A 25,898-nucleotide genomic window follows, 5' to 3' on the forward strand; every position below is an offset into this window, starting at 1 on the left:
TTTAGTGCATCTTTTCATATCAATTGACAACTGATTGATGTAAAAATATTCCTACATTTAACCAAAATGTTTTTGGGAAAACAATTTCATGCTTTATTTCATCCATATACGGTTGGCTATTAAAAATATTTATATAATTAAAGAAAGGATGATATTCATATAAGGCGTAGGCTTTATGAGAACAAAATAATGCCTCACCTCAAATCTTCGTCCAAAAAGTACTTTCGGCAACATAAATCTCTATGATGGCTTTAAAATTAATTTTCAACATCGACAATAAAATTCAAAACTCAAAAAATAATATACATCTTGTGGATCTATGAATACTTATTTTTAACGTAAAATGGACAATCTAGATCATTTATTATAATAACTATATTTTTAGAGTTGATTTTTTTATTGTTTTTTTCACAACTTTAATGTTCAAGCCAAGTGATTGATGTAAAGATTTTGTAATGCTTGAATTGCAAATTTTGATGAATTATAAATTGAGGCTTTACTTATTTGATAGGGATACAACCCTATAAAACCATTTTCGTTAACTTCAAGGATGAGGTTTCTATTAGGCTTAGGCTTTATGAAAACAAAATAAAGTTTCACCTCAAATCCAGTGTCCAAAAACACTTTTGGCAACAAAAATTTCCACGATGCCGAGTGGTCCAGCCATGTGGGACCCAAAGATTGCTTAGATTCAATCTCACCACCCAGAGGCCAACAAAAAATTTAAAAGAATTGTCTTCCATTCATTTGGTGTTCGAAAGTGGCCAAGTAAAACTATCCTCCAAAAGTTATCAAGGGCATCCATTTGATCGGAGTCCCTTTGAATTTTCTACCAAATTTTAAGCAATGTATTTGGAGGATGTGTGTACCGTCTGTGGAGAGAATTTATAAGTGGTTTTTTAATCCGAAGTCTACATAAACAGTGTGGACCATGGAACCACTCCAATCAATTAAGTCATAACATAGATGGAAAAAAAATGAGAGCAAATAAATGGATTGTATACAATGTGATACCAGGGCGGTCAAAATTATTTATGAATTGGGTGCAATTTAATGGCTTGGGTGTCATAAAGTTTGAAAAAATTTCTTTTGAACTTTGTGCTTAATCAATAAAATAAATACATTTAACCAATTTCACCTCAAGATTAATCGTGACCACCTTATATCAAAGGTAAATAGTCTTTTTATTTACCAAAACTCATGGTGTCTCTGTTCATTTTAAATATTGCAAGGTGTATTTATGCAAAGGTATTTTTAAAAAGGATTTTAGGAGCCAAATATCGTTTTTAAAATTTATGGAATCCATCCTCACCTCTTGGATTACCTTTAAAAATCATATCATCATATCATCTTGCAGTTATTAATCGTTTCTGAATTCCCAACCTGCACATGCGGTAGCACGAGGATTTTGTCAAATGTTCATTACATTGATGAAATTATTGACAAAAGCAAATGCTTGGCCTTACAGATAAATCGAGTTTGCAAGAGGTCTAGGGTGCAAATCTCCCCTTTGCAAACAAAGCTGATGACCTATACACATTTAAATCTTTTTTTCCCACTGCAAAATTCGTGACTGTAGAGAGAAGAGATTTGAGAGAACATGGTCAAAGCCTAATGGCGTGATGGATACACATAGACAAGCCATGAAATTATGATAATGGTAAAGTGATAATGGGATATCAAGGATGATGATCACATCACCATTTAAGGAGGCTCTGGGTTGTAAAAAATGTCCTTGTCAGCCTCCGGCACTCGTAACATACTGGACTTCATTGGTCCAAAAAAAAAAAAAAAAAAAAAAAAAAAAAAAGGAAGGAGAAGAAGAAGAAGAAGCGAGACACCTGGACTTTACCTGAGATGTTATCTTAATCTATAGTAGCGTTTTGCAGAGTCCAAAGTGTTAGAGAGAAGCATGGCAACTGTCATAGGTCCAACACCTCCAGGAACAGGGGTTATGGCAGAGGCCACCCGCGATGCTTCTTCGTAGCAAACATCTCCTATCAATCTGTACCCTCTTTCACTGCAGCTATCCTGTCAACCATGGTTCAAGAAACATTGATTTTTTGTTTTTTTTGATGGTTAGTTCAAGAAACATATGTAACTATTTTGTTAAGTAGGGTTACAATCTTTTTTCCCCTCATTTGCTTTTCTCAGGTATTGTCTGCATCTGAGCTAGGGTCACTAGCAACCAATTCCAAAATTCCTTGCTGCAAGCAGTGGAACTGTAGCATGTAGAAGGTTGTGATTTGACAAGTTCTATGTTTTCATTGCAATTAATGTTCTTTTTAGAAGTTTAACAACTAAGAGTTAACAACTAAGAGTACTTGAGAATGCTATTGAATCCATGTCTGTTTCTATGCAAATATAAGTAAAAATCAAAAGAATGATGTTCCAGCCATGTCCACAATCCTGTATAGTTGTTAGCTGGTGAGTTCAACCAAAAATAAAGCTCATGGTTGAGATCAAGAGGTACACAGCAGCAGGCTACTTCCATCAGCTATGGATGCTAAAGCATGATATCTACACATCAGCCATCTGTAATCTCTCTCTCTCTCTCTCTCAACTCACAAGGAAAGAAATGCCCTGTTGAAGTTTTCATCATTGGGAAAATAAATTTCTTGCTTTAGGGTAAAGCAAGAGATCACGATCTTATATCTCTCAGATAGGAAAAGGGAGAGGAGTTAGGGGCATACCTCTACAGGGTTTGTGCCTACATCAATCACAATAGCACCGGGTTTCAGCCAATACCCACGCACCAAGTTTGCCACTCCTGCTGCTGAGACCACGATGTCGGCTTCACGTGTGATTTCCTCTGGGTTTTGTGTGTAAGGGTGCACCGTGCTTACAGTAGCATGGTGCCTCTGCAAATACAAAACATCAAAATCAATTCCGAATGACTTTTGAAAGACACGAAACAAGCACATCCATGGATTCACATGTGCGTGAGCAAGGCCATGAAAAATGAAATTAAGATAAGCTTGTGCAGTTATAGGAATTAGGGTGAGTGGGATCATGAAATGAAGATGAGCAAGCACATGCATGAGCATGTGTAACTGAGGTCGGATAATGGAGCTACCTGTAACAGCAAGGCAGTTGGAAGACCAACAACATTGCTTCTCCCTATAACAACTGCTCTCTTGCCCAAGATTTCAATGCCATACCGAATTAACAACTCTACACACCCTTTTGGGGTGCAAGGGAGGAACAGTGGTTCTCTGCCTTTCATAGCAAGGTTTCCAATGTTAAGTGGGTGAAAGCCATCAACGTCTTTCTGTATGTCTATGGAATTCAAGATCTTCTCCTCGTTCATATGCTGCTCCAAAATACAATTAGCGTACATTTAAAACCCATTTCACTGAAACTTTTGCATTCCAAACTTATGGATACAATAAAGCAAAAGCATACTGAAATCAAACATTGATGAGACTGAAAACCTTTGGGGCCATCACCATTCAATGGAATGTTAGACAGTGATGTAAAGAGTTGGACCGACCAGAATAGTACATGAGCCTTATGATGTGGGGTCCAAGTCTCCATCACCAACCATCATTTCATTGGATTGCAATGACTTTGACAGGCGTGGGTTTCCACAGTCCAATGAATCAGGCAATATTTTCCCAGTTCTGGGACACTAAAATGACCAAATTGGAATGGTTGATTTGAATATTTGGCATCTATCATATTTATCAAAAAATGAAGAAATGATTCTGTGTCTCACATGTTAAAGACTAAATACAGCAGAAAAGAGTGCCATAAAGAGATTTCTGTTCTTGAGAATTCTCCGATCAATTTAGATGAATTCATAACATGGGCATAACAAAAAGGCTGCAAGTGGCAAAGCGCTCACTCAATGTACAGCAGAGCATTAGTGAAGACTGAAGACAGATACTGATGCAGGTTATCAAACAAGCAAACCGCAATTGACAATGTGAGAAGCAACAACTGCTGATGATTTTATACCATTCAAGAGTTTGTAATTGTTGTAACTTCCTTCAGTAACGACTTTGCAATAAGTAGTTGCTTCAACTATCTAAGAGCTTTTTTTGGTGTGTGTGTGGACAAAATCAGCCATCTAGCATTGAATTTAGTCAGTCGCGTACCCCAAAAAAAAAGAATTTAGTGAATCATACTAAATCGAATAAATAACGATGAATAATAATTGTCAAGAAGTACTAGCTATAATTATTTGTATACTGTCCATTATAACATGATAATGAATGATCGGCTTATTTGCAGAAAGAATTTAACTCAGACCCCATAAAAATAACATCACCACATTAATTTAGCTAGCATCAACTAGAAAATACGGAGTCATGTACTCATGAATGCATTTCTTTCTTAGTAGGCATATGTTAATATTTTACTAGTAGGGATTGATTAAAGAGGTAACTGAAATATAAATGATTGCAAGAACTTTGAAAACCTACATGTGGTAGGGGAAGCTGCACTAGAATACCATGAATTGATGGGTCCTCATTAAATATTGAAACGGCTCTAAGCACATCATCTTCAGAGGAATCTTCAGGCAATCGTGAACAGATAGAAGTGATTCCAACTTCATGACAAGCCTTCTCCTTGCAGCAGACGTAGGTTACAGAATCCTTCCTTGATCCGACCAAAATCACAGCCAAACCAGGGACTTTGCCAATGGAAACGTACATTTTTCTAACCTCAATAGCTATTTCTCTTCTTATTTCCTCTGCGATAGACTTCCCATCAATTACGGTTGCAATAGGCTCATTCGACACTGTAAACCCCAACAAAAAAGAATTCACGCGTCAGGCAAATAAGTAGCGTATTAAACTCAGTGATGATTAACTTCTAGGTGTTTTAGAAAATAAAAGTGGAATCTGAAATTTTCTAATTAAGCATACTATTTGGTTAAGCCGAAAAAACTCCAATGGTGGAGGATAAAACACTCAGACTCCATTGATGACTGCTAGTTTGCAGCTTCAAACAGAAAAAATACAGAAAATTATAATTGGGTTCCCAATGAAACCATCAGTAGCTCTAAATTGAGAATTTACACCAAGTGATTGAAGATATGCATTGGAGTATTCACGTTTGAAAGGAAAATATAGAATAATATCAGCAAACAGTATATTATTTCTTTACGTTTCTGTAGTTTTCGACGCTTTTCACCAAATTTCACAGAAGCAGCCATTAGGGAATAATGCATAGATATAAATCATCTGTTAGAGGAGCAAATAACTAGTATTTCCTAGAGAGATGAAGAGCAAAAATGAAAACCCACTAATTTTGTGGTGCTCTAGAGAGAGAGAGACCACAGAATGGGCAAAAAGAAAGAAGAGCTCAGTGGGTCTAGAGAGATGAGAAGGAAATGAAGATTAACAAAGTTATTGCTTGATTGAATACCTTGTTGTTGCTGTTTGTAGTGAGAGGAGAGAGAAGGCGTGTGAAGAGGCTTCCATATCTCGGGAAGGTCGAAGCCCAATATGGGAGGACGGAATTGAGGGACCAAATTGTTGAACGATTTGAGGGAGGGAGAAAGAGAACCACCATTTTTTATTACAGGAGGAAAACATGGGTGGTGGCGCTTAATTCCTCCTTTTATCCACAAGCCTCTCATATCTCTCTTTCTCTCTGCATAGACCAGAAAGCTTCTAAGTGGGGAAGGAGGAATTCGACCTTACTTTAGACGTTGGTTTTCTTTTTCTGAATTCACTTTCGATTCCTGCCTGTTTCAAATCTTTTTAAAGAAGAAGAAGAAGCAGAAGAAGAAGAAGAAGAAGGAGTGTTTTAGAGTGAAGTGCGAGAGAAACAGATGGCGGGGTGGGGGACGTCGAGCGACTATAAATCCATCTTTAACTATCCATTGAAATAGAGTATTGAAGCATTAAAAAAAAGTAAAATGTGAGATTTATGATCTTAATCGCTGCACTTCGTTGTGCCAAAGATTATATATTGGTTTTGTAATATACAATCTCACAAAAATGGAAATACCAAGGCCAGAGCCAAAGCCACCGAAATTCGTTTTATGCTCGGCGATGGAGCAATATGAGTGTATTTGTCCTAACGCAGCAGAGAGACTGCCGGTCAGGGTAATTTCGTCATTTATGCGAAACGAACACAATGGGAAGGCTAGTTCGCCATCACCGTCAACTCTTGATTGGATGGCGATAGCATATTAGTAAGAATTGGGAAGAAGTAGTATCGGCTCAACCGTAGATCACCCATCCCTCTCCATCTCAGCCGTTGTGTAACACATAGAAATGCTAAAACCCCCAACCCCCTTTCCCTTTCTCGAAAGGCTTAGCCCTGCAATTCACGCCCATTGTTGGTTGATCGGTTCCATAAGAGGTGTCTCTCTATCTCCATTCATTTTCTATATTATCTAGTGTTCAGTCCTTGTAGTTGCTTCATTTCTAGTGTTCAGTCCTTGTAGTTGCTTCATTTCTTCTGATGTTTGAACGACAGTGATCGTTTTCTTCTTTAGCTTTAGTGTATTGAAAGGAGATGGTAGCCTTGATTCAATAGAAATATGGTTTTCTTATCGTCGTTTTTTTAAATCTTTGATATATTAATCTCATATTTTCAGTATCGTTTGATTTGCACAAGGCCTGATCCATTTCTTGGTTGGATTTGACTTTGAAAATGGTGCTCGAATAGAAATCCATTGCATTGCGTTTTGAACGGAATGCAATTTCAATGGAACCGTCCCGTCCAGACAACCGTAGGGTTTGGATCCACAAATAAAGGGCTCAGAATGCCCCTTTGACTACTGATTTCAACCCACACCTCTCTCTTTGAGGGTTTTTCTGGCTCTGTCCATGAATTTCTCTTTCTTAGATAAATTTCTCTCTTTATGAATTTCTTTAACTCTGAATCTCTCTCTCTCTCTCTCTCTCTCTATATCTTGTTGAATTTCTCTTTCTACACTTTTGATGAATAGAGATACACTTTTGATGAATATATCTCTCTTTTAATGAATCTGACCTCTCTCTACCTGTGAATTGCCTTCCCAATTTTCTTTTATTTTATCGATTTTTCTGAATTACTCTTCTATTTTTCCATTATTTATATTGCTTTTCTGAATTACCTTTTCATTTTTCCTTTACTTCTATTATGTTTTGGAGGGCCAAGAGTTCTAAAAAAACTAGGACAAACTGCCTGTGCTGCCTCCTGAGTGCCTTGCCCTGCCCAGACGAGGTTTTTCCTTATTTTTCTCTACTGGAGTGCATTAGGCTTGGACCAACCGCCTTTTTGAGTGCAGGCGGCCTGTATGAGCAGCGGTTGGCCCAAGCCCGGCTTGCCGGTTCTAGGGTGGCTAGTTGTCAATCCTATTCTTTTTGGTATTCTAAATCTAAATTCACTTTTACCAGCTGCGCCGCCCTAATTCATTTTTTGCTCTATATCCAACTTTCTTTATAGGTTTGTAGACTGTTGCCTGCCCTAAATTTTCTGGTATGCTAAAACCAACAAGGCTCTTGGTCCCTCATATTTAGAAATTAGTGAAGTTTCTGTCAATTGCTACCATTCAATTTTTTTTAAAAGGTATTTATCTTGTTTTTTGTGTAAAGTTAAGATATCTGCTATCATTTAGCAAATTTTATTTGTTATTTGTAAATTATCAAAGTAAAATATGAAAGATGGATTTATGCAATATACTTGTACTTTCAGATGTAATTGTTAGCGATGCTTGTACTTTCAGTTGTAATTACATGTGCAACACAAGATAACAAATATGTATGGATTCTGGGAAAGAACCCAATATATCGGAACCAATTGAGATACATCTTAGGAGATAGAGGCCTTCGGCGAGAGAAAGCTGAGATAAAGGCATTTTGCACAACAAAGTTTTAGGTATGAAGCACCGAAACTCTATATGAAATAATCACCGATAATTTTGCATGGAAAAACCTTATATGAGGTGTCAATCTTATATTGTGAAAGTAGGGTTACCTCAGAAACCAACCAAAATGTATTTCTCTGATGCTTATGATTGTGAAACAAAAGGATTTCTAAGTCAAAAAAATAGTATATCTTGGAATCCATTGTTTGGAACGTTCATTTTCAAGATTTTTAAGTTCTTAAAATTGTCTTCAGTTTGAAGGTGCACTTTGATTATTTATTTATGGTGCGTGCTTTATATAGAACACACCCATCTTGTATAATACTCATGGGAATGGTCTATCATTTGGTTCCTAGACATGCCACCCATTGGAATAGTTAAATTAGACATATCCTAGTAGTTGGAATTTCTTTTAGGCGGAGCCTTATCAATCTAGGCACGCTTGTTTCACATGAAAATATTTTATGGGAAATATTTTTAGGTGAAAGAATTCGCTCATGCGGTTAGGTGCGGGAATATGTTTCCACCAATTGGTCCTAGTGCATCTTTTCACATCAATTTGGACTAATTGGTGCGAAAATATTTTCGAAAAGATATGGGGACTTATGGCCTTACTGAGGGTATGTCCTTTAATAGAGCAAAATGGGCGACTAAGATTCGTGTAGCCGACCCCAATTAATTGGGAAAAGGCTATGCTGATGATGGTGTGAAAATATTTCCACACCTAACCACATGAGGGAATTTTTTCACGTTTCACCCAAGCCAACCGTGCTGTAAACAATAATACAGGATAATTTAAAGTTTACAAGGGCAATTTAAGTATACGAAATATATTTTTTGAGTAGCTATGTGAGTGAAATGGAAAATGAACAAATCTTTTTTTAATGACTTCTAATGTTCTATAGGGAATGTATTTCAAGAAAAATATTTAATAGGGTATATAGTTAAGTCCCTTAAAGCCAACTTTGCCAAGGTGATCATTTTATTGTATGATTGCCTCTTTTCCCTGTTGCCAATATCATATAAGGGTTTTTGGTGCTTGATCTCTCAACTCCATTTATTTCATTAACTCACAACTTCCTAATGAGTATTGTATTTTTTGATGTAAAGGTTAACTTGTATTGAAAGAGAAAAAAATTGTAGATACATAAACCGAATAAGAAAAGACGGCAGCCCACAATTTGGGTGCTCAGAAATACAACAGATGCAGTATTTAAGAAATTAGAAAGCATGGAGCAGATAGAGGAAGAGAGAGGGAAGATAGAGAAGAGATAGAATTAAACACATTTTCCAATTATAACACATTTATATTATTGTTTTTCATATCAACATTTTTCAATTATTATACATAATGTTGTTTTCACATTTATATTATTGTTTTGCATATCAACATTTTTCAATTATTATACATGATGTCGTTTTTTTGTGTCCACATTTTCCAAATGCGTGGCTTTTTTTTGTGTGTGTGGAGATGTAATTCAAAATCTACGTTAATTTGAGAATTTAAAAACAATCTTCTATTTTTGTATTTTTCATTCAGTTTCCATATCATTTGTGATTTCTTATTCCCATTTTCCCTCCAATTTGGAAATTCAATGCCCGAGAGGGTGTCTTTTGTTTCTAGTGGAAAGCTTTGTTAATGGGCTGGTTAGGGAACTGTACGTCCAAGCATGTCCTTCACCCAAAAAAAAAAAAAATGTAGCTAACTTTCATGCTTGAACTTTAACCCTTCTTCTTGAAGGATGATTGGTTTGAACATTGGATGCCCATCTTCTTGAAGGACGATTGGTTTGAACATTGGATGTTTGAACTAATTCACTTGAATGAGAAAACACAAAAAGCAATAAGATCATATGCAACACCTAAATGGCTAGGGTGGTGGGGTGTCACAATATGAAGTCTTTGGTTCTATTCTTACCTCATTAGCATTTAGAAATCTTTGAATCAAAATTTAAGCTCATAAACTCCAAAAGAAAGAAAACCCGATTTTTTTTTTTTTTTTAATAATAAAGTGCACAAATAGAACCCAAGACCGACGTTTTAAAAACCAGGAATTATGTGGTGATGCGACTCTATGTGTTCTAGATGTGGGCGCATCACCCCGATGCGGTCAATAAATATAGAAAATTTCATAAAATGTCAAAAAATAGGTTAATGCGTAGGAAAAAAATAAAGGAGTTGATTATGTAATAGTAGGTATTAAATTTATTCATTAACTCCAATATTATCAGCTACGAAGATTCCAAATCCCCTGATACTATCAGGATATTAGAAGTAGAAACTTGAAACTAACTTTATAGAAGACATTGGAAGACATACATCATTCATAATCTAGAAACCATAATTGGAGTTGCAAACTTTAAAGTTACAAACGCCAAAGAAAATACATTCATGTGCATGTGCATCTCTAGCAACTGAGTGTGAGGAATCATCAGCATCGGCTTCCTCTTCCTCGGTCTCCTCTAAGTTGGCCTCCTCCTCGACCTCTAGAACTTATATGCGACTGGACCCAGCTTTTCTCTTTTGTGTACTAGTATTAGTCCATACTTCTTTAGCCCCTACAGCTAGCTCAACATGTGAGATCCTCACATAGTCCACCCACTTAGACCGTTACCATCAGGTTCATACAATCAAAATGGGTTGAGATCCATGCACTTGTTGTACTTCTCCCTAAGGCGCTCATTATATTGTATATAACTAGATTACATAACTAGATCATTCAACGCCCTCTGCTCCAATAAATATAGATATCAATGGCCTAAAAAATTTTCCTCAAAAAAAAAAATATTATTGTTAGCTTTTTAAAACTTTTGTGACATGTATTCAAATATTATATATACTTCAAAAATTAGGTCCAGGAGTGGATCCTGAAGAGGGGTCCTAGGACTCATAAAAACCTCGTCCTTTTAAAAAGCCATGACAAAGAAATTTAGCTCTCTTTTCTGATTTCCAGGGTGTTAAATTCTTCGACGCTTCTTTGCTCTAGTGCATCAATGGCAGAAGAAGCTGATCTTCCTCAAAATGGCTCTACACCTGTAAATGGAGACGATCACTCAACTGAAGCACGAGCAGAAGCTCCTCAATCATTGGACATGGATATTGAGCCGGATCTCTCTGAAAACCCTCATCCCTCTGAAAAGAACGGAGAAGAAGGTAACAAGGATGATAAATCCATGGAACCATCAACGCTAACTTCGAAGAGAACCAGAGATGGAGAAGGAGAGGCAGCTGAGGAGAATGGAGCTTCAAAAAAGCAGAAGGCCGAGAAGTCAGTGGAGGAGGAAAGGCTGGAGAAATCAATGACAGAAGAAAAGGAAGAAGAGGGTGATGGTGGTGGAGAGAGAGAAGAGAATGAAAAGGAAGAAGAGGGTGATGGTGGTGGAGAGAGAGAAGAGAATGAAAAGGAAGAAGAGGGTGATGGTGGTGGAGAGAGAGAAGAGAATGAAAAGGAAGAAGAGGGTGATGGTGGTGGAGAGAGAGAAGAGAATGAAAAGGAAGAAGAAGTCGATGCTAGAGAAACAGAGGAAGGTGATGAAGGTGTCATAAAGGCGACTGATGAAAATAATAATCAGAAGGTCTCTGGTCCAGTTAGTTTGGGACCAAAAGGTTTTAGTACATCAGTTGAGATGTTTGATTACTTCTACAAGTTTATTACTTTCTGGCCACCACATGTCGATTTTAACAAGGTACTTCCATAATCTCACTGATGACTGCAAATCACTATTATTCAGTAATTCTATCAATCTTAAGATCTTAACAACTTGTTTCTATGATTCATGCTATACTAAATACATATTCATGGATTGAGAAAGTAATTTTTTGAAACTATGTGCAGCCATTTTGTTGTATTTAACATTTTGCTGGTATTTTCATTTACTAGGTAAATATTGATTCATTTCCATCTGTAATGCATGTTGTGGAATATTTGCTTTTTGATGTGCACTTTGCAGTTGGCTTCTATGGACATTCATCTTTAAATTCCTATCTTTTTTGTGGTTCTTATCCATGATTTCTATTTTCCCCCTATTGAATGCCATTATTTGTATAAATATAATAAGTATTCAGACATTAACTTCTCTGTGACTTCACATGAATAATAAAGCTAGCAGAGCACATTTTACTTGTGTTGACATGTGCTGGTGTGATTCTTTCTACAAATTAATTATTTGCAGTATATGAATGTGCAAACAAGTGTTTTCGAAATTGGCTCAGGTGCAGTACTCGGCCCTGGCCCTAGCCAAGTTTACTCAGCTGTGTCTGGGTGGACTCAGATGAGGACTGTACTCCTATAAAAAAAAAAAATCTAATAATAATAGGAAAAAAAATTAGGAAAAGAAACCTCCTATAATAAACGTAGCACACTATACTCCACGACCACCACCCGTTGCCCTCGATTTCCCTGAAATCTCTTACCTCTCTCTTAGCTTCTCATTCAGCACCAACTGCTTTCTCTGTTCTCTCTAAGACTGCAGTCTCTTCTATCTAAGATTGCAGAAGATTGAGGCTTTTCTCTGTAAAAGAAGGACGAGGGTGCAAATGGAGGATTGGAAGAGGAAGATGCAAGAGGAATGGTTAGGTTGGGGTTTTCATTGCCTGAGGAAGATGCAAGAGGAATGGTTGGGTTGGGGTTTTTCATTGCCGTTGAGGGAGGGAGGGAGGCCCTTCAGCTGTGCAGGAAGAGGATGACGAATTGAATGCCTTGATGCCTCAGTCCATGATGTGGGAAATTTGATTTTGAGAGAGGAAGATGCAAGAGGAATGGTTGGGTTGGGCCTTTGTGGGAGGGAGGGAGGCCTTCAGCTGTGCAGGAAGAGGATGACGAATTGGATGCCTTGATACCTCTGTCCATGAACTGGGAAAATTGATTTTGAGAGAGAGAGGCCCTTCGGCTGTGCAGGAAGAGGATGACGAATTGGATGCCTTGATACCTCAGTCCATGATGTGGGAAAATTGATTTTGAGAGAGAGAGAGAGAGAGAAAGAGAGAGAGAGAGAGTAGGAAGGGAACAAGCCCTGCTAGACAGTAGCGAGAGAAGAAAAAAGGGAGGACATACCCCCTTTTAGAGAGAGAGGAAATGTGTGAAAGCCCCCCAAAAAAGGCTTGGTTTGGTTGTGTATCTACACTGGACTGGTGAGTCTGAGCGGAATGGGCCGAGTCCCGTAACACTGTTGCGTATTTTGTTGTAATTATGTTAAGCGTATTGATTGCTTAAATTGCCCTATGCTGATCACTACTAGGCTATCCAAAATTGTGGGCTGGGCAGAATGCCGTATTCTACAAACTTCCAAAAAGCAAAAAAGCTGGAAAACCAAAACACACTCATGTTTTAGGGTGATTAGTTGCCAAAGATGCATTAGAAACCCCCTGAGCTAGTGAGTCAGCAATTGCATTGAATTCTCTTCATGTATGTTTGAATGTGACTAGTAGATGTCTGCAAATCTCAGTGATTTGGTTGAACACCTTCTCCCAACACCAAGGAGTCTCTAGGACTCTTCTAGCCCAATTAATAACATTCTTCGAAAGACCTTCTACAATCAGCGAGGAGCCAGGAGCCCATCTCCTATCAAGCATCTTGAAGCACCGTTTTCTTAACTAAGGTAGATGAAGTAACCCCAATAGGCCCCAAATAGTTTAGCATTGAGGTGGCTGAGCAATAACTGAAAATGCCCCGAGTACCCATTGGTGCTAGCTAACGGTGGGGTTTTGGAATCAACATGGGAATGGAAGGAGTGACAACTTTCCGGTTTGATGAAAAATATGAGGAAGAGAGACTTGGACTCTCAGATAGTAGCCGAAATATGACTAAGGCTTTGATCTTGTATCTTGTGGCACCTAAATGAGACCCTTGACTGTCAAAGAATATCCTATTTTGCTCCAATGACATGTCCAAAATGAAGACATGATGGATGCTCACGAATGGAACAAGCCTGCCCTGGATGGAAGGGGATGTAGAAGTAGGTAACATGCAGTTGCAAATACTCTGGTGTAACCTAATACCAGAATAAAAGGAGTAGACCTGACTGGCAAAGGGATGAAGAAATAGATGGTCTATGATCTCAAGCACTTTCTTTGCAGATAATACACCAACTTGTGAGGCAAATGTCTCTTTCATCAACTGTGAGCACCTTTTTGCTGATAACGAGGCAACACTTGGGATCATCAACGTACGAAACCCATGCACCACAACCACCTCCTCTCCACTTGAACTAATTGTACTCTGACCTATGATACCTAAATGCATGACCTTAAGAAGATGAAATGGGAGTTGCAATGCTTTAGTACCAGATCATGTGTCAAGTTGTATTGCACCTCACTCTAAACCTAATGCTGTAGTTAACTTTGGCCTAAATCCCTATAAAACGTATACTACACCGACCACCAGATACTCAAGTAGTTCTACCCTATAGCCTAACTCCATTTGTATCGCTTTTATGGCTATACTTTTCCTTTGCAGTCTTGAACCTCGAGCATCCAGATCCAGATTCGCCCCTGAACCTTCAATGCCACTTCCCTAACAATGCCTTGTTGGCTGAGCTCTTAGTTCAAATTGTATATGCATTTGTCAAACTCCAGACACTTTACCTGCTCTTATCACTACGTATACGTATCCCATTCCATTCCTTGATCTTATTTTTGATATTTTCTTTTCTTTGATCTCTCCATTGACCTATTAAAGTCTCATTCACATTTTGAGGCTAGTTAATCCCGCTTCTCACAAACCATGCTATAACTCCCCAACCCAGTCCTGAAATCTAAGCCGTGCTAATAGTATTTTGAACTGGTAAGGCAAAGTGTCCCATTTGGCTGCCTTGTTGTCAATCTTTTGGTCTACTCTTGGGATTGGGCTTCTATTCAATGGGTATGCGAATCCGATATATATGGTCATTGCCCTCATCTGGTTATTTGTTCAATTCAAATATCACATTAGGTTCATTAAGATTAATATTCTTTATAAACATGGTAGATACAAAAAATGCAAGCCTCACATAGTTGTTGGGGAACCTTGAATCAATACAGGGTGGAACCTGGGGTTAGGTTTGATATCCGTATATTCAACAACTTAAGGAGCTAGATCCTAGGATACCTGGGAGTGAGATCCCATTTCACTGGGATCGATGTTTTCACTTGAAAGGATCTAAGCTCCATTATACATAAAATGAGATCAATTAATAGTATATGATAAAAATTAGGATCGATAAAATGCTTGGGGTTAGGTTTGATATCCGTATATTCAACAGGTTAAGGAGCTAGATCCTAGGATACCTGGGAGTGAGATCCCATTTCATTGGGATCGATGTTTTCACTTGGAAGGATCTATGCTCCATTATACATAAAATGAGATCGATTAATAGTATATGATCAAAATTAGGATCGATAAAATGCTTGCTCGATCCATTATCATACATCAGTTAGCTTGTTACCAATGCCATGGTTATAGTACTCCAATTTACTACGATAATACAGCTTAATAATATCATAAATTGGCTTACTATGATATTAAATTCTAGTTTTCTAATACCATAATTCTAGTATGCTACGATGTAATATTAACCACGGTTTAACATATGCTAGGAAAATGAATCTTAAATACCAAGGAAAGGCGCAGCAGTTGGATTAATAGTATATCTCCTCTCGTTGGAGGGGTCCTACAAGCATGTGGACTAATATCCCATTTTATAGGAAGCGAGATCTCTATTTCTATAAATCCAGCTCGCTCTAAGATCCCTTAAGGGTACCACATGATCAAGTTCCTAAGCAACGACTGCAGCCTTACCCCCTAGGTTCCCACAACTATGAAACCTCATAAATTGTACCTTAAATCTTGTTAAGCCTTTGCTTTCAGTTAAGGTTTAAAGAGAAGGCCCTTCTTCTTCTCTGTTTTCACCCAATTGCCATCCAGCTACTTGGAGGAAGTATAAACCACTCACGGCAGTTATCTTTTCTGGTAAAAATTTGACATAATAAATTCACTTTACACTTTGAAATCTTTCTTTTGCTAATCTAGCTAGGGGAGCAACTGCATTAACCTCTATCACTAATAAAGGACAGAAAAGAATCAATTGGATGCAATATGCTGATGCAGGGTATTGATTCCTGTTCCTCTTGCATACTGAACGAGCGCTCTACTATCTAAATTACATCCCAATGTGAGTTTCTCCTTGAAATGTTTGGTCTATGGTGTCCATTTCTTTTTTAGGTTAATCTTGCTCCATATTTATCCTCCATTTTGCAAGTAACCTTACCAGGATCTGCAATGAGAGTTTATAGTAACCATATCCAAGCTTTGTTGTTGGTTGTGCTTGTGAATAACTGGATCGTGCTTCAATGGTGCTCTGTTATGGCCTGTGGAATAACTCAGTTTTGTGGCATTGGGATGTGCTTTAGATCTAGGGAACAGAACTATAGAAAAGGTCACACAGCACCAGTTAAATCACCTTTTTATCAAAAAGCCTATATTTAAAAATGGTAGTTCATTAGAGAAAAAGATAACAATTGTTTGATCAAGTTCTCTTCTATAGTAATGCTTGAATTCCTTTATGTTTATCATAATGAATAGATGAGGTATATTCTTTGTGTAATCAGTAGTTCTCCATTCCTCTTCTAGATCAATTCAATGATTAAATTTGTCAGCAACTGAAAAAACAAATTTTATCAAGTTACACAATCTGTTTCAGTATGAGCACATGGTGTTGATGGACCTGATCAAGAGGGGTCACCCTGACCCGGACAAGAAGATTGGCAATGGCATCAGGGCTTTTCAAGTTCGATATCATCCACTGTGGAAAAGCAAATGCTATTTCATTGTAAGGGATGATGGATTAGCTGATGACTTCAGTTATCGAAAATGCGTTGATAAGATACTCCCTTTGCCTGAAAACATGAAGGCAAAAACTGATATTGACAGAGCCCTGGAGGAGACAAAGAATCATGGTGGAGGTGGTGGTCGTGGCGGAAGAGGGCGTGGTCATAGTGGCCATTTTGGTCGTGGTGGACGTTCGTTTAGGAAATAGACGTGAAAGGCTGAGATGAATATTTATGGCCTTCTACTAGTAGTAGTCTTTTGCCTGTTTTTGGCTTTTGAAAATCTTTTTTGCCTAATTTATTCTTGTGGAAGAGCTTCTCGGGAGGAACTGTATTAGTGCGCATTTTGTTTGATGAGTGCAGGACTCTCTCTCTCTCTCTCTTTCGTGCTAAGTTCATGCATTGGTTGGGATGATGGTGCTGCCGAGTCGTGGTGACAATGGGCATGGGCTAGATTGCCCTGTTCTTAGCACGTCCATGGCTTCTCTCTCTCTCTCTCTCTCTCATGGCGCACTTCCATTGCTTCTCTTGAAACAGGGTTCTCTTACTGAGAAGTTTGTCCTCAATGCAAGCTTGGATAACTACTATTTGCTGCACAAGTTTGTATTTGGAAACTCATATTTGTTTTTTAGTAGTTATACTAGCAGTGCGCGATATGATTGATTTACTAAAGAGCAAGAGCTCCTTTTTAAAAGTGAAAGTCTCCCATCCACACCTGACCTGAGCTGGGCGATTGGAAGGGTGTGCAATGATGAGGATTAAAGGCCTAAGGCTATAGAATATGTTTTTAGTTGTAATTTTTATTTAAATCTTATATTTATTTGAAATTTAGGGTTTGGAATTTTTTTTGGGAGAATAAAATACAAATAATAACAAAAATTTAAATGAGAAGTACCAAAATACTCCGAAGTATAGTTTGGTCATTTTTTTTGTTAAAATATTTTTGTTATTTTTATTTGGAAAGCCAAATAAAAATAATTTGTCTCAAATATAGGATAAACATGATTTGAAATAAAAATAAAAATATGTTCTTAGCATTTGGATGAGCTTAAGTTGAATTTGAACTGTTGTGCAACCCTCAAGCACCGTGCTTTCATACTATTTTTTTTTGAAAATTTGCATGATTAATATGATGCCCCTTCTTGGTAGGCTTGAGAACCTAACATGGTGAATGTTGGGCTCACGCCGTAACTTTTGGGCCAATATAGGTTATGAAATGGGAAACTGAAACTTGTGTGTTTAATTTGAACTGAAACTTGTGTGTTGAATTTCGACTCGTTAAAAATTACATACTAGTGTATGTATTTAGCATTGTACATAAAAAACGTGTCCAGTCCTTGTATTGTACACAACAAATATAAGTACTAAACTGGAAGCTGAGGATGATTTTGAGATTCCTTCCCTATCAAGCCCATCGTCTTTCGAATTAGTCTCTATAATAACGGAACTCGACGTTTTGAACTTGGCTTTCAAATTTGTTTGTCTACGGCAATAAATGAACTTGACTTTTTTAGCCACTTGGTTTTAGATCGATTTTGATTGATAATGGCAACAATTTTTTGAAGAGTAGCCCACCAAATAGTGTTGCTTCCGAAGCCGGCCTTTGTTGTCTGTCGTCAAGGAGAGAGGAATGCCTAGAAGCAGTGCTGCTCTTGCTAACATTTTGATATCTCAATAACACGGGGGCCGTTCATATCTACCATGCTGAATCCCCAAGATGCCTTCCTTGATTGATGAGGTGATTGTGGCTATCAATTCAGTTAAAAATAGTTGCACTTGTGTATTCGCATTAAGAATTTGTTGTTTCTTTTTTGCCACAATGGCCAGATTATGACCACTACTGAGATCTTTCTAGATAGATAGACTAGGGTCAAGGAGGATTACGGAGCAAATAAAGTTTATTCGTGGCAAGGACGAACAATTGCAAATTGGCTCGGTAATGATGAGTTGATCGGAACTGGGCCGAGGTTCAGGTCCAACGTTTAGACATCTTACAACAACATTCGAGTGACGGGTCCCATTTTCTTTAAGCTTACGGATAAGGGGCAAAATCTCAGCCATCTGTTTGTCCAAAACCTATTGTATCTCCCATCTCCCAATAGAGCATCGGACTATACCTGATTAATAGAGAATGATAGGCATCTATGCCTCTCCAAAAAGTGGATACCCTTCTCTGCACTCTCTGGGAATCGACCAGCTCTATCTGCCACATCTCTCTAGAGATGTTAAGGGGCAAGTGATAAGAGTCAACCACTCCCTTAACAAATCCTTGGCGTCCATGGATAAGCTCCTCATAGTTGCCCATGGAAAACACCCTGTGAGCATAGAGCTTGATGTTGTTCAGCTTCTTTTTTGTGTCAAGGAGGTCAATAGAGCCCTCTTTGGAACAAAGAGAATAGCCCAGAACTCAAGCTGGTCCTCAACTGAGACATGCTTAACAGTAAGGTTAAGGTGATCTTCCCTGTCGTTGGTCAGTGATTTGTAGAAAGAAGCACACTCTTCCTTTGTTATCTCCTCCGGCTTTCTCATCCAGTTGAGATTTTGCTTGTTAACCAGAACCCAGCCATGGCCCACTTCCTTAACCACCTTTCTTTTTCTTGTGTAGATGGGACAGCTGATGAACTCATAATACTTCTTCACCAAGTCATTGAGTTTCCTCTCTTCAAGGTACTCGTATTGCAACAACATCAAATCAAGCGTTTGGAAAATACTGACTGACATTAACAACAAAGGTACAAACGAATACAGTACGGAAGTAGAGAGAGAGAGACTCTCATCTCCAGAATTTACCATATCCTAAAAACAAAAAAAATGAGTGATCAGGCCCTCCTCTTTCTTCATTTGGAGGTCCCTACGAACCAGGCCAATAATTTAATTTTACCTAAACAAGTCTTGGCAACTTTTTTGTGAAAGCTATGTAAAATTGTCAGGTTCCTCATTAAGGAGTATAAAGTTGTGAAAATCCGGGAGGTTTCATAAAGCTTGCTCTTATTTCCAAATTAAGAAAATTACCAAGGCTTCAAAATTAGAGCTCTGAAAAATCATGTGAAACTACAAATCTACTCTGAAATCTTAATTGGGCCCTACTAGTGGAAAACTCAAACCGCGCCACAGTGACAGGAGAAAGCATGGAGGCAGCAAAAGGAAAACCATGCACATTAGAATCATTAAACAAGAAAGATTTGCAAAAAGCTCACCTGATCCTCCTTCGAGAAGAGGGTAATTTGGTGCCCTGCTAATGGCCCCACTAACATCCTTTGTCACCGTGAAGGAGCCATCAGCCTGTGACTCCCAAATGTGCTAATCATCATTTTGCATTTTGCTTTGTGGTGTGTGTGTGTGAGTGAGAGAGGGAGAGAGACAGAGAGAGAGAGAGCTCTTAAGATGTGTCTTGCTGCAAATTGATTGAGTTGCCGCGCACGTAAACCAAAAAGAAATGTACATTCAACAGCTTACATGAAGTGTGAGGATTCTAAGGAACTATTGACAGCTGGGCTTTCAACCGTGAACAACAACTAACACGATTATAAGAAATTACAGTCCGCCCAAGTGATATCAAGTGAAGAGTAAGCATATTAAAAGACTGGAAGAAAAAGGGAGATCAAGTAAACTAAGTTTTAGGTATAATAAGGGTGCTGCCTGCTAGTAGGGATTGACCCCATGTTGGCAGCTGCGAAGAAGCTCTGTGATTAAAACATCATCACCTTCCTGGACATAAAATTTGAAATTCATATCAAGCCCACTTCCCCCGATTCATCCACATGGCATAGGATTGAAAACCTTGGAAATACATACCAGAGAGAGAGAGAGAGAGAGAGAGAGAGAGATTCAAAAATGAGAGAGAGAGAGAGAGGAGAGAGATCCAAGAAGAATAGCTTCAATAAAACCACAAATGCTACAAATCTAGAGCCATTAGACCCCAATTGAAGCTATTAACACTTTTCCTTTAGAAAAGGCTAGCATTCTTCAAAGGCATTCAAGTATTCAGGCATAGAAGGGCCAAGCTCTCTAAATCCATAAAAAATTCTAGCAAGGACCATTGACAATAACCCAGAACCCGTAGATCTAGCATGAGACTGTTCCCACACTACACTCGATTCGAGAAGAAAACCATGGTGTTTTCAGAGATTGTGACACAGAGTAGGAGAAATCCAAATATAACAAACTTCTAGCAAGATAACCATGGCCTTTTGGATCCAAGAACTTTAGATCTCACCTAAACTATCTCGCAGTTCTTGAGAATAGAATTTGGATTTTTGATGATGAGTTCAGATACAAAGGAGAAGAGAAAGAAAGGAAACTTACATGAGAGGAGTTGCTGATCAATTCTCGAAGGAAAATCTCCTTGTTACTGTAAATGGTGTTGATGATGAGAAGCAACTCGATGGATACTCAGCTCTGGTTGAGATGTTATTGAGAGAAATATTGCTCAATGTTTGATATGCTGAACAGTGTCTGCTCTGTGTTGAAGCTGGAAAGCATCCATGTGCATGCAATCACAATAAAGCTAGCTAACATATGCACACTTGTACATGTCTTATGCATTTGAGTTTTTTGTTTACCACGTCATAGGAGCTTCAGTCCCTAAACCACAACTACAATAAACAGCAGCAGCCTCAAATTCAGATGTCTTTAATAACCAATCTATGAGAGAAATAGATGAATATATGAGTAATCACAATAAACAGTAGCAGTCAATTCAATATCTGAGTAGTAGAGCAGTTTTTGTAACGGAGCTTCCAGAAGGAAACAGTGTACTCTCATTGAGAAGCAACAGCATTGCATATTTGGGGAGCCGGGGGGGAGGAGGAAAGGAGAGAGAGAGTGTCACAGACATAAGCCCATGCTTGTCACATACAACAGAATCTACTTATTTAATTCCAAGCTGATAGTTACATCCCCCTATGGAACTTATATATATATACAGTCATTGCAGAATCTGCATCTGACTAGTATTGTATTTTAGTTGCACAAAAGTGTGGATAGATGATGCAAAGCGTAGAGGATCCGTGCTGCATGCCTTCAAAGTGAGTATACAAATAGTAGGGTAGAATAAAAGAGATTAGAGCGCCATCTCTGCTTGAAGGGAAGCTAATTCATCAGCCTCCTCATTACTGGTTGACTGAAGCGGCGCTGCTCTCTGAGGAAGGTTGGCAGCAGGCCTCTGCACTGCAGGGACACTGCCAGTTGGCTGCAATAATTCTTCCTCTAGCTCCGCTCCTTCTAGTTCCTCGAGCTCAGCTTCTAGCTCATCCTGTTAAAAGCAGCAAATCCCACTTAAAATGCTAAGTTGTCAAATTTGTAATGCTCCCAACAAGAACATACTGATTTAGGAAAGCATACTATAACATGGCTTTCCTATAGTTGCATTGGATAAAAGTATACTTTCCCAATAGAGTAATGTGGTAGTATCAATTTGGATAAAAATTCTGGAATAAAAAATCAGGTGTCCACTAAAACCGTCTCATCTACCCAACCTACTATCATCCCTCAACGAAGTCTGTCTTCACTCTCTGTTCTATATCATGATATAAACCAGGTGCCGCCATATTGATTTGCAAGGAAGATATGAATGTGATTGAAAATTAGAGAAGCCGAGGGAAAAATATGAGGATGAGCCTTGACTATAAAGAGTTTTTAAATTACATGAATTTGATCAAATAGTATTCAAGCCTTGTTTACCCCCAAAAGAATAATGATAATGAGACCCCATAAGGCACAATAGATCTTGGAGACATTGTGTGATTATGAAACACATTTTCAGTTTATATGGCATACAAGGTGAGAGAATTTAGTGGCCGAAGCTTCAAAGAACCGAGAGACTGCAGGAGGTGGAAATATTAGTGGCAATAAATTATCAAAAAAAAGAAAAAGTAAAAATTGGAGTGGTGATAGTGGTATAGTTGGGATGAAAGACGGTTCATCTGAAGTAACAACTTCTGATTAATTATAAATGAACTTTACAAGAGAGGAACAGATAAATACCTCATCTATATCAGCAGCAGCACCAATAGGAGCTGCAAGTGCCTCTTGAATCTGCTTCATATTCTCTGTGTGCTCATTTACTTCTTCCATGGTCTTATCAATGTCATCAACATTCCTGTATCAACTCCATGAAAGCATTACATATGGAGCTCTAACATGCGCCAATACAATCAATATGACAAGATTCATATTCAGACAATAAGAAGTGGTCCTTGTTGTATTAAAATAAAATTATATGTATTTTTAAAGAAACGGAAGGACCATGGTAGTGCAAATATCCTACCTGTGCATTGTATATATTTTGGCAAAGAAGATGGTATACTCTAGCACTCTATCATATCTATCAACTATTTAACTTTGAAAGCCCAGTACCAAAAACTATGCTTCCGCTAGAAGAAGTGAGAAGGTCATTGTTTTGGAGGAAAAATAGGGCCCTAGGACATACTCAGAGATAAGCTCTCCCACAATAATGCAAAATCAGGCACAGTATTATTTACCACTAACTTGGAAACACAGGAAGCCAAGGGCAGAGGAAAATGATCATCTACAAAGGGAAAGTACAATATAATCCAAAGGATTCTAGGAATGTGTAGTCCATTTGCTCATCATTGTCCAGTGAAATGATGGATGTGATGGGAGAAGAGAGTGGGACCCACAAGAATAGAACATGATCCCAATGGGGGTTTCCACTCTCTCCATTATCTTCCACCAATTCATTGGACAGTGATGACACCACTAGACAATGGACAGGCCTACTATGATCAGCTTTATTACAGTATATTTTCGCATTTCCTAAATGTTCCAAAAGGTTCAAGGTTTGAAGCATCATGAGCAAAGGTGCATAATACTTATGACCACAGAATACATGCCTACAGGCAGAATTATGGAATAAAGCAACCATCCAAATATATCTTGTTACTAGATTATCGATCAGTAACAAAATACAAAGATTTCCACGGAAACAGAATCAAAATCGCGTTATAGGCAACAATTTCACACAGAAAAGATCAATTGCAATGAATATTAGATATTATGTGGAGTTGCACTCAGTAATGGTGAACTTAAGCTCCACAAAATTTTCAATCATGAACTTATTTCGAACATATTGTCATGGGAGTCAAATCAAAAGAATAAAAAAGTTTCCAATGGGGTATTAGCTCACTGACATGGAATGTTGAATGGCTTTCATGGCTGCTGCCCCTGTCCTCAGAGCATAAACAGTGTCTGTTGTTGCCTTGGCACCCTCGAGTGTAATCATCTATGCAATTCAAGAGGTATAATACAGGAAGTCAATGCCAAAATCCAGAACGAGTGGATTTTCTTAAGGAAATGCCCATGCATATGCACATTTTCCCAAGGAAGATGCCCAAAAGTAGGATTTTTTAAAGGAAAATATCCATAAGTAGGTGATTTCTTTAAAAAATATGCCCATAGACCATATCTAGGTAAATATCCCAATGAAAAAATACCTTAGAAAACCATTTCTTAACAAAGCTCACTATATTATTGACACCTGATCATGTATTCGTAATTGGAAATTTCCTAGCTGCTCTATTTGTGCTTCATATAGCTTTTTTCGCTTCAAGCATTGAATTGCAGCTGCAAGGAAGCAGAGTTATGTGAAATTTTATTTGGTGCATCTTAAGAACTTTCATAATATCACAAAAAGAAATGGCGAAGGACATGATAATGTGTGACTTGAATAAGAAATGGACACCTGATTGTATCACACAATCGTCATCAAGCATTTATAAATAATTTTCCATATTACTAGCCAAACTTCAAACAAGAAACAAAATGGGAAGAGGATGTAACTACTGAATTTGACCGAGTATTATTTTGTTTTAATTTATTGTGAAGAAGGCCACCTGAAGAAAAAGAATAAGCCTAGACGACATGCATTAGAACCATAATCTGATCAACATAAAAAAAATGCATTATCTAGAATGAGGCTTTCTTCAATATGATGATAACGTAGTCTGCGATAACCTCTCAATATTCCCCTAGACTAAAATGAGAAAGTTGTTTACCTCGCTTATTCTTCATTCTTGTGAAATCCTTTGCTTTTTGAATTTCTGAGGACATTTTTCTTTGAAGAACATTTTCCTTTTTCTCTAGCATTTCCAATGTCTACAAAGCATAATCAGTGAAAACTAATCATTCTCCATGGGAAGCAAAGAAAGCACCATGTTGATAATTGATACATATAAAGGAAGTTAGATTATTTAATTGCATTGCATGAAAAAAAAATTTCTGCAAGTAACAGAAGCAAAAACTTTGGAATTCAATAAAGCATAAGACATGTGGAACTTGTGCATTTGTATAGGATATAGACTCCATCAAGCTTCCATTTCTACGTCTACATATTGAGAGAATTCATCATATAGGTTTCTTGATGGTATATAATAAATAATAAATTCCATTAGGTTTCAGACTCGTTGTGCCGTATAGCCACTCAAACTTTTCGAAAACCACTAAAATTTTGAAAGTCAATTATGAACCCTCTTATTACAAAATTACAAGAACCCTAGCAGTGGACCCAGATAAGCACCCCTAGCTACTGCATTCATATCCCACGCTCCAACCCAGCAAACAACACATATCAATGAATTGTGCATAATTCAACAATAAAAATTAATTCTTTTTCCTTTTTATGGATCGAAGCAAGTTACTGGCTTTCATTTGGATGACGTAGCAGTAACTAGTAAATTGCAGGAGCAGTAAAAAGAGATTGTTCACGCAAAATATTGAGATATATATATATATATATATAAGAATGAGTGAATGAATTGTTAGAGCAATAAGTACCTCATTGAGCTTGTCTATGGTGGAAAGCGGAGAAAGCGTTTCCTTGGATTTCTTGAATAATTTCTCGAACATTTTTGCAGTCGATGATTGATTAATGGAAAAGGAAAAACACAAACCAACTGTAAAACCAGACAAATGAAAGAGGAGCAAGCAATTCACTGAGATTCAGCCGATCTCTGCAATAAATAAACGGAATTGAGGGAGAATGCGCGATCGATGGGAGTATTTTTCCCCAAGGGAAAGTGAGAAAGAAAAATCGACACGTGTCACCTAAAATGGATGTTTTTTCCTTCATCGGATGGTTGGATTTGATCCGTTGCAGAGGGAGAGGAATGGTAGGTACGGCGGTGGCTTGCATTTATCTGCAGTATGTTACGCCTGCAAACAACCGTCCCTTGTCTGAAGTGGACAGTCTAAGGTACATTTCATTGTGTATTGGCAATTTATCGAAACTATCTTCCCTTTGGTGTGGGAGGGTGTCGTTACTAAC

At 37.9% G+C, this 25,898-nt stretch overlaps 3 protein-coding genes and 1 long non-coding RNA gene across 11 annotated transcripts; 1 reads left to right on the top strand and 3 right to left on the bottom strand.

Annotated features, from left to right (window-relative positions):
* Positions 1-1,152: 1,152 nt before the first annotated feature.
* On the bottom strand, positions 1,153-1,573 carry LOC148781145 (uncharacterized). Its single transcript, XR_016060965.1, has 2 exons — positions 1,467-1,573; positions 1,153-1,383 (listed from the first exon to the last, which is right to left on the bottom strand). It is a non-coding gene; the product is annotated as an uncharacterized LOC148781145 (long non-coding RNA).
* A 52-nt stretch (positions 1,574-1,625) lies between these two features.
* On the bottom strand, positions 1,626-5,993 carry LOC18432475 (bifunctional protein FolD 4, chloroplastic). Of its 2 annotated transcripts, none has more exons than XM_020666056.2 (5): positions 5,377-5,993; positions 4,428-4,747; positions 3,077-3,313; positions 2,694-2,861; positions 1,626-2,031 (listed from the first exon to the last, which is right to left on the bottom strand). In XM_020666056.2, exons 1-5 carry the CDS (start codon positions 5,588-5,590, stop codon positions 1,861-1,863), a joined length of 1,110 nt encoding a protein of 369 aa, XP_020521715.1. In that variant the 5' UTR covers positions 5,591-5,993; the 3' UTR covers positions 1,626-1,860. The 2 variants fall into 2 exon arrangements, with proteins under 2 accessions (XP_020521715.1, XP_088730221.1); XM_088874095.1 differs by having other exon boundaries at positions 4,457-4,747; positions 5,377-5,891.
* A 266-nt stretch (positions 5,994-6,259) lies between these two features.
* On the top strand, positions 6,260-16,997 carry LOC18432476 (uncharacterized). 5 transcript variants are annotated; one of them, XM_088874097.1, is made up of 5 exons: positions 6,260-7,170; positions 7,393-7,515; positions 7,673-7,824; positions 10,767-11,499; positions 16,489-16,997. In XM_088874097.1, the coding sequence occupies exons 4-5, from the start codon at positions 10,807-10,809 to the stop codon at positions 16,822-16,824; spliced, it is 1,029 nt and encodes a 342-aa protein (XP_088730223.1). In that variant the 5' UTR covers positions 6,260-7,170; positions 7,393-7,515; positions 7,673-7,824; positions 10,767-10,806; the 3' UTR covers positions 16,825-16,997. The 5 variants fall into 5 exon arrangements, with proteins under 5 accessions (XP_088730223.1, XP_088730222.1, XP_011622710.1 ...); XM_088874096.1 differs by having other exon boundaries at positions 6,260-7,515; positions 7,642-7,824; XM_011624408.3 differs by lacking the exon at positions 7,393-7,515 and having other exon boundaries at positions 6,260-6,321; positions 7,642-7,824.
* Positions 16,998-21,337: 4,340 nt separating this feature from the next.
* On the bottom strand, positions 21,338-25,580 carry LOC18432478 (vacuolar protein sorting-associated protein 32 homolog 1). Of its 3 annotated transcripts, none has more exons than XM_006842580.4 (6): positions 25,409-25,580; positions 24,631-24,730; positions 24,114-24,199; positions 23,767-23,858; positions 22,601-22,715; positions 21,338-21,869 (listed from the first exon to the last, which is right to left on the bottom strand). In XM_006842580.4, exons 1-6 carry the CDS (start codon positions 25,478-25,480, stop codon positions 21,678-21,680), a joined length of 657 nt encoding a protein of 218 aa, XP_006842643.1. In that variant the 5' UTR covers positions 25,481-25,580; the 3' UTR covers positions 21,338-21,677. The 3 variants fall into 3 exon arrangements, with proteins under 3 accessions (XP_006842643.1, XP_088730224.1, XP_088730225.1); XM_088874098.1 differs by having other exon boundaries at positions 24,070-24,199; positions 25,409-25,477; XM_088874099.1 differs by lacking the exon at positions 24,114-24,199 and having other exon boundaries at positions 25,409-25,477.
* Positions 25,581-25,898: the final 318 nt, after the last annotated feature.

The sequence above is a fragment of the Amborella trichopoda genome, chromosome 8 (genome assembly GCF_054954075.1).
Source record: "Amborella trichopoda isolate Santa Cruz 75 chromosome 8, AtrichopodaSantaCruz75HAP2 v2.0, whole genome shotgun sequence".
Taxonomy (NCBI): Eukaryota; Viridiplantae; Streptophyta; class Magnoliopsida; order Amborellales; family Amborellaceae; genus Amborella; species Amborella trichopoda.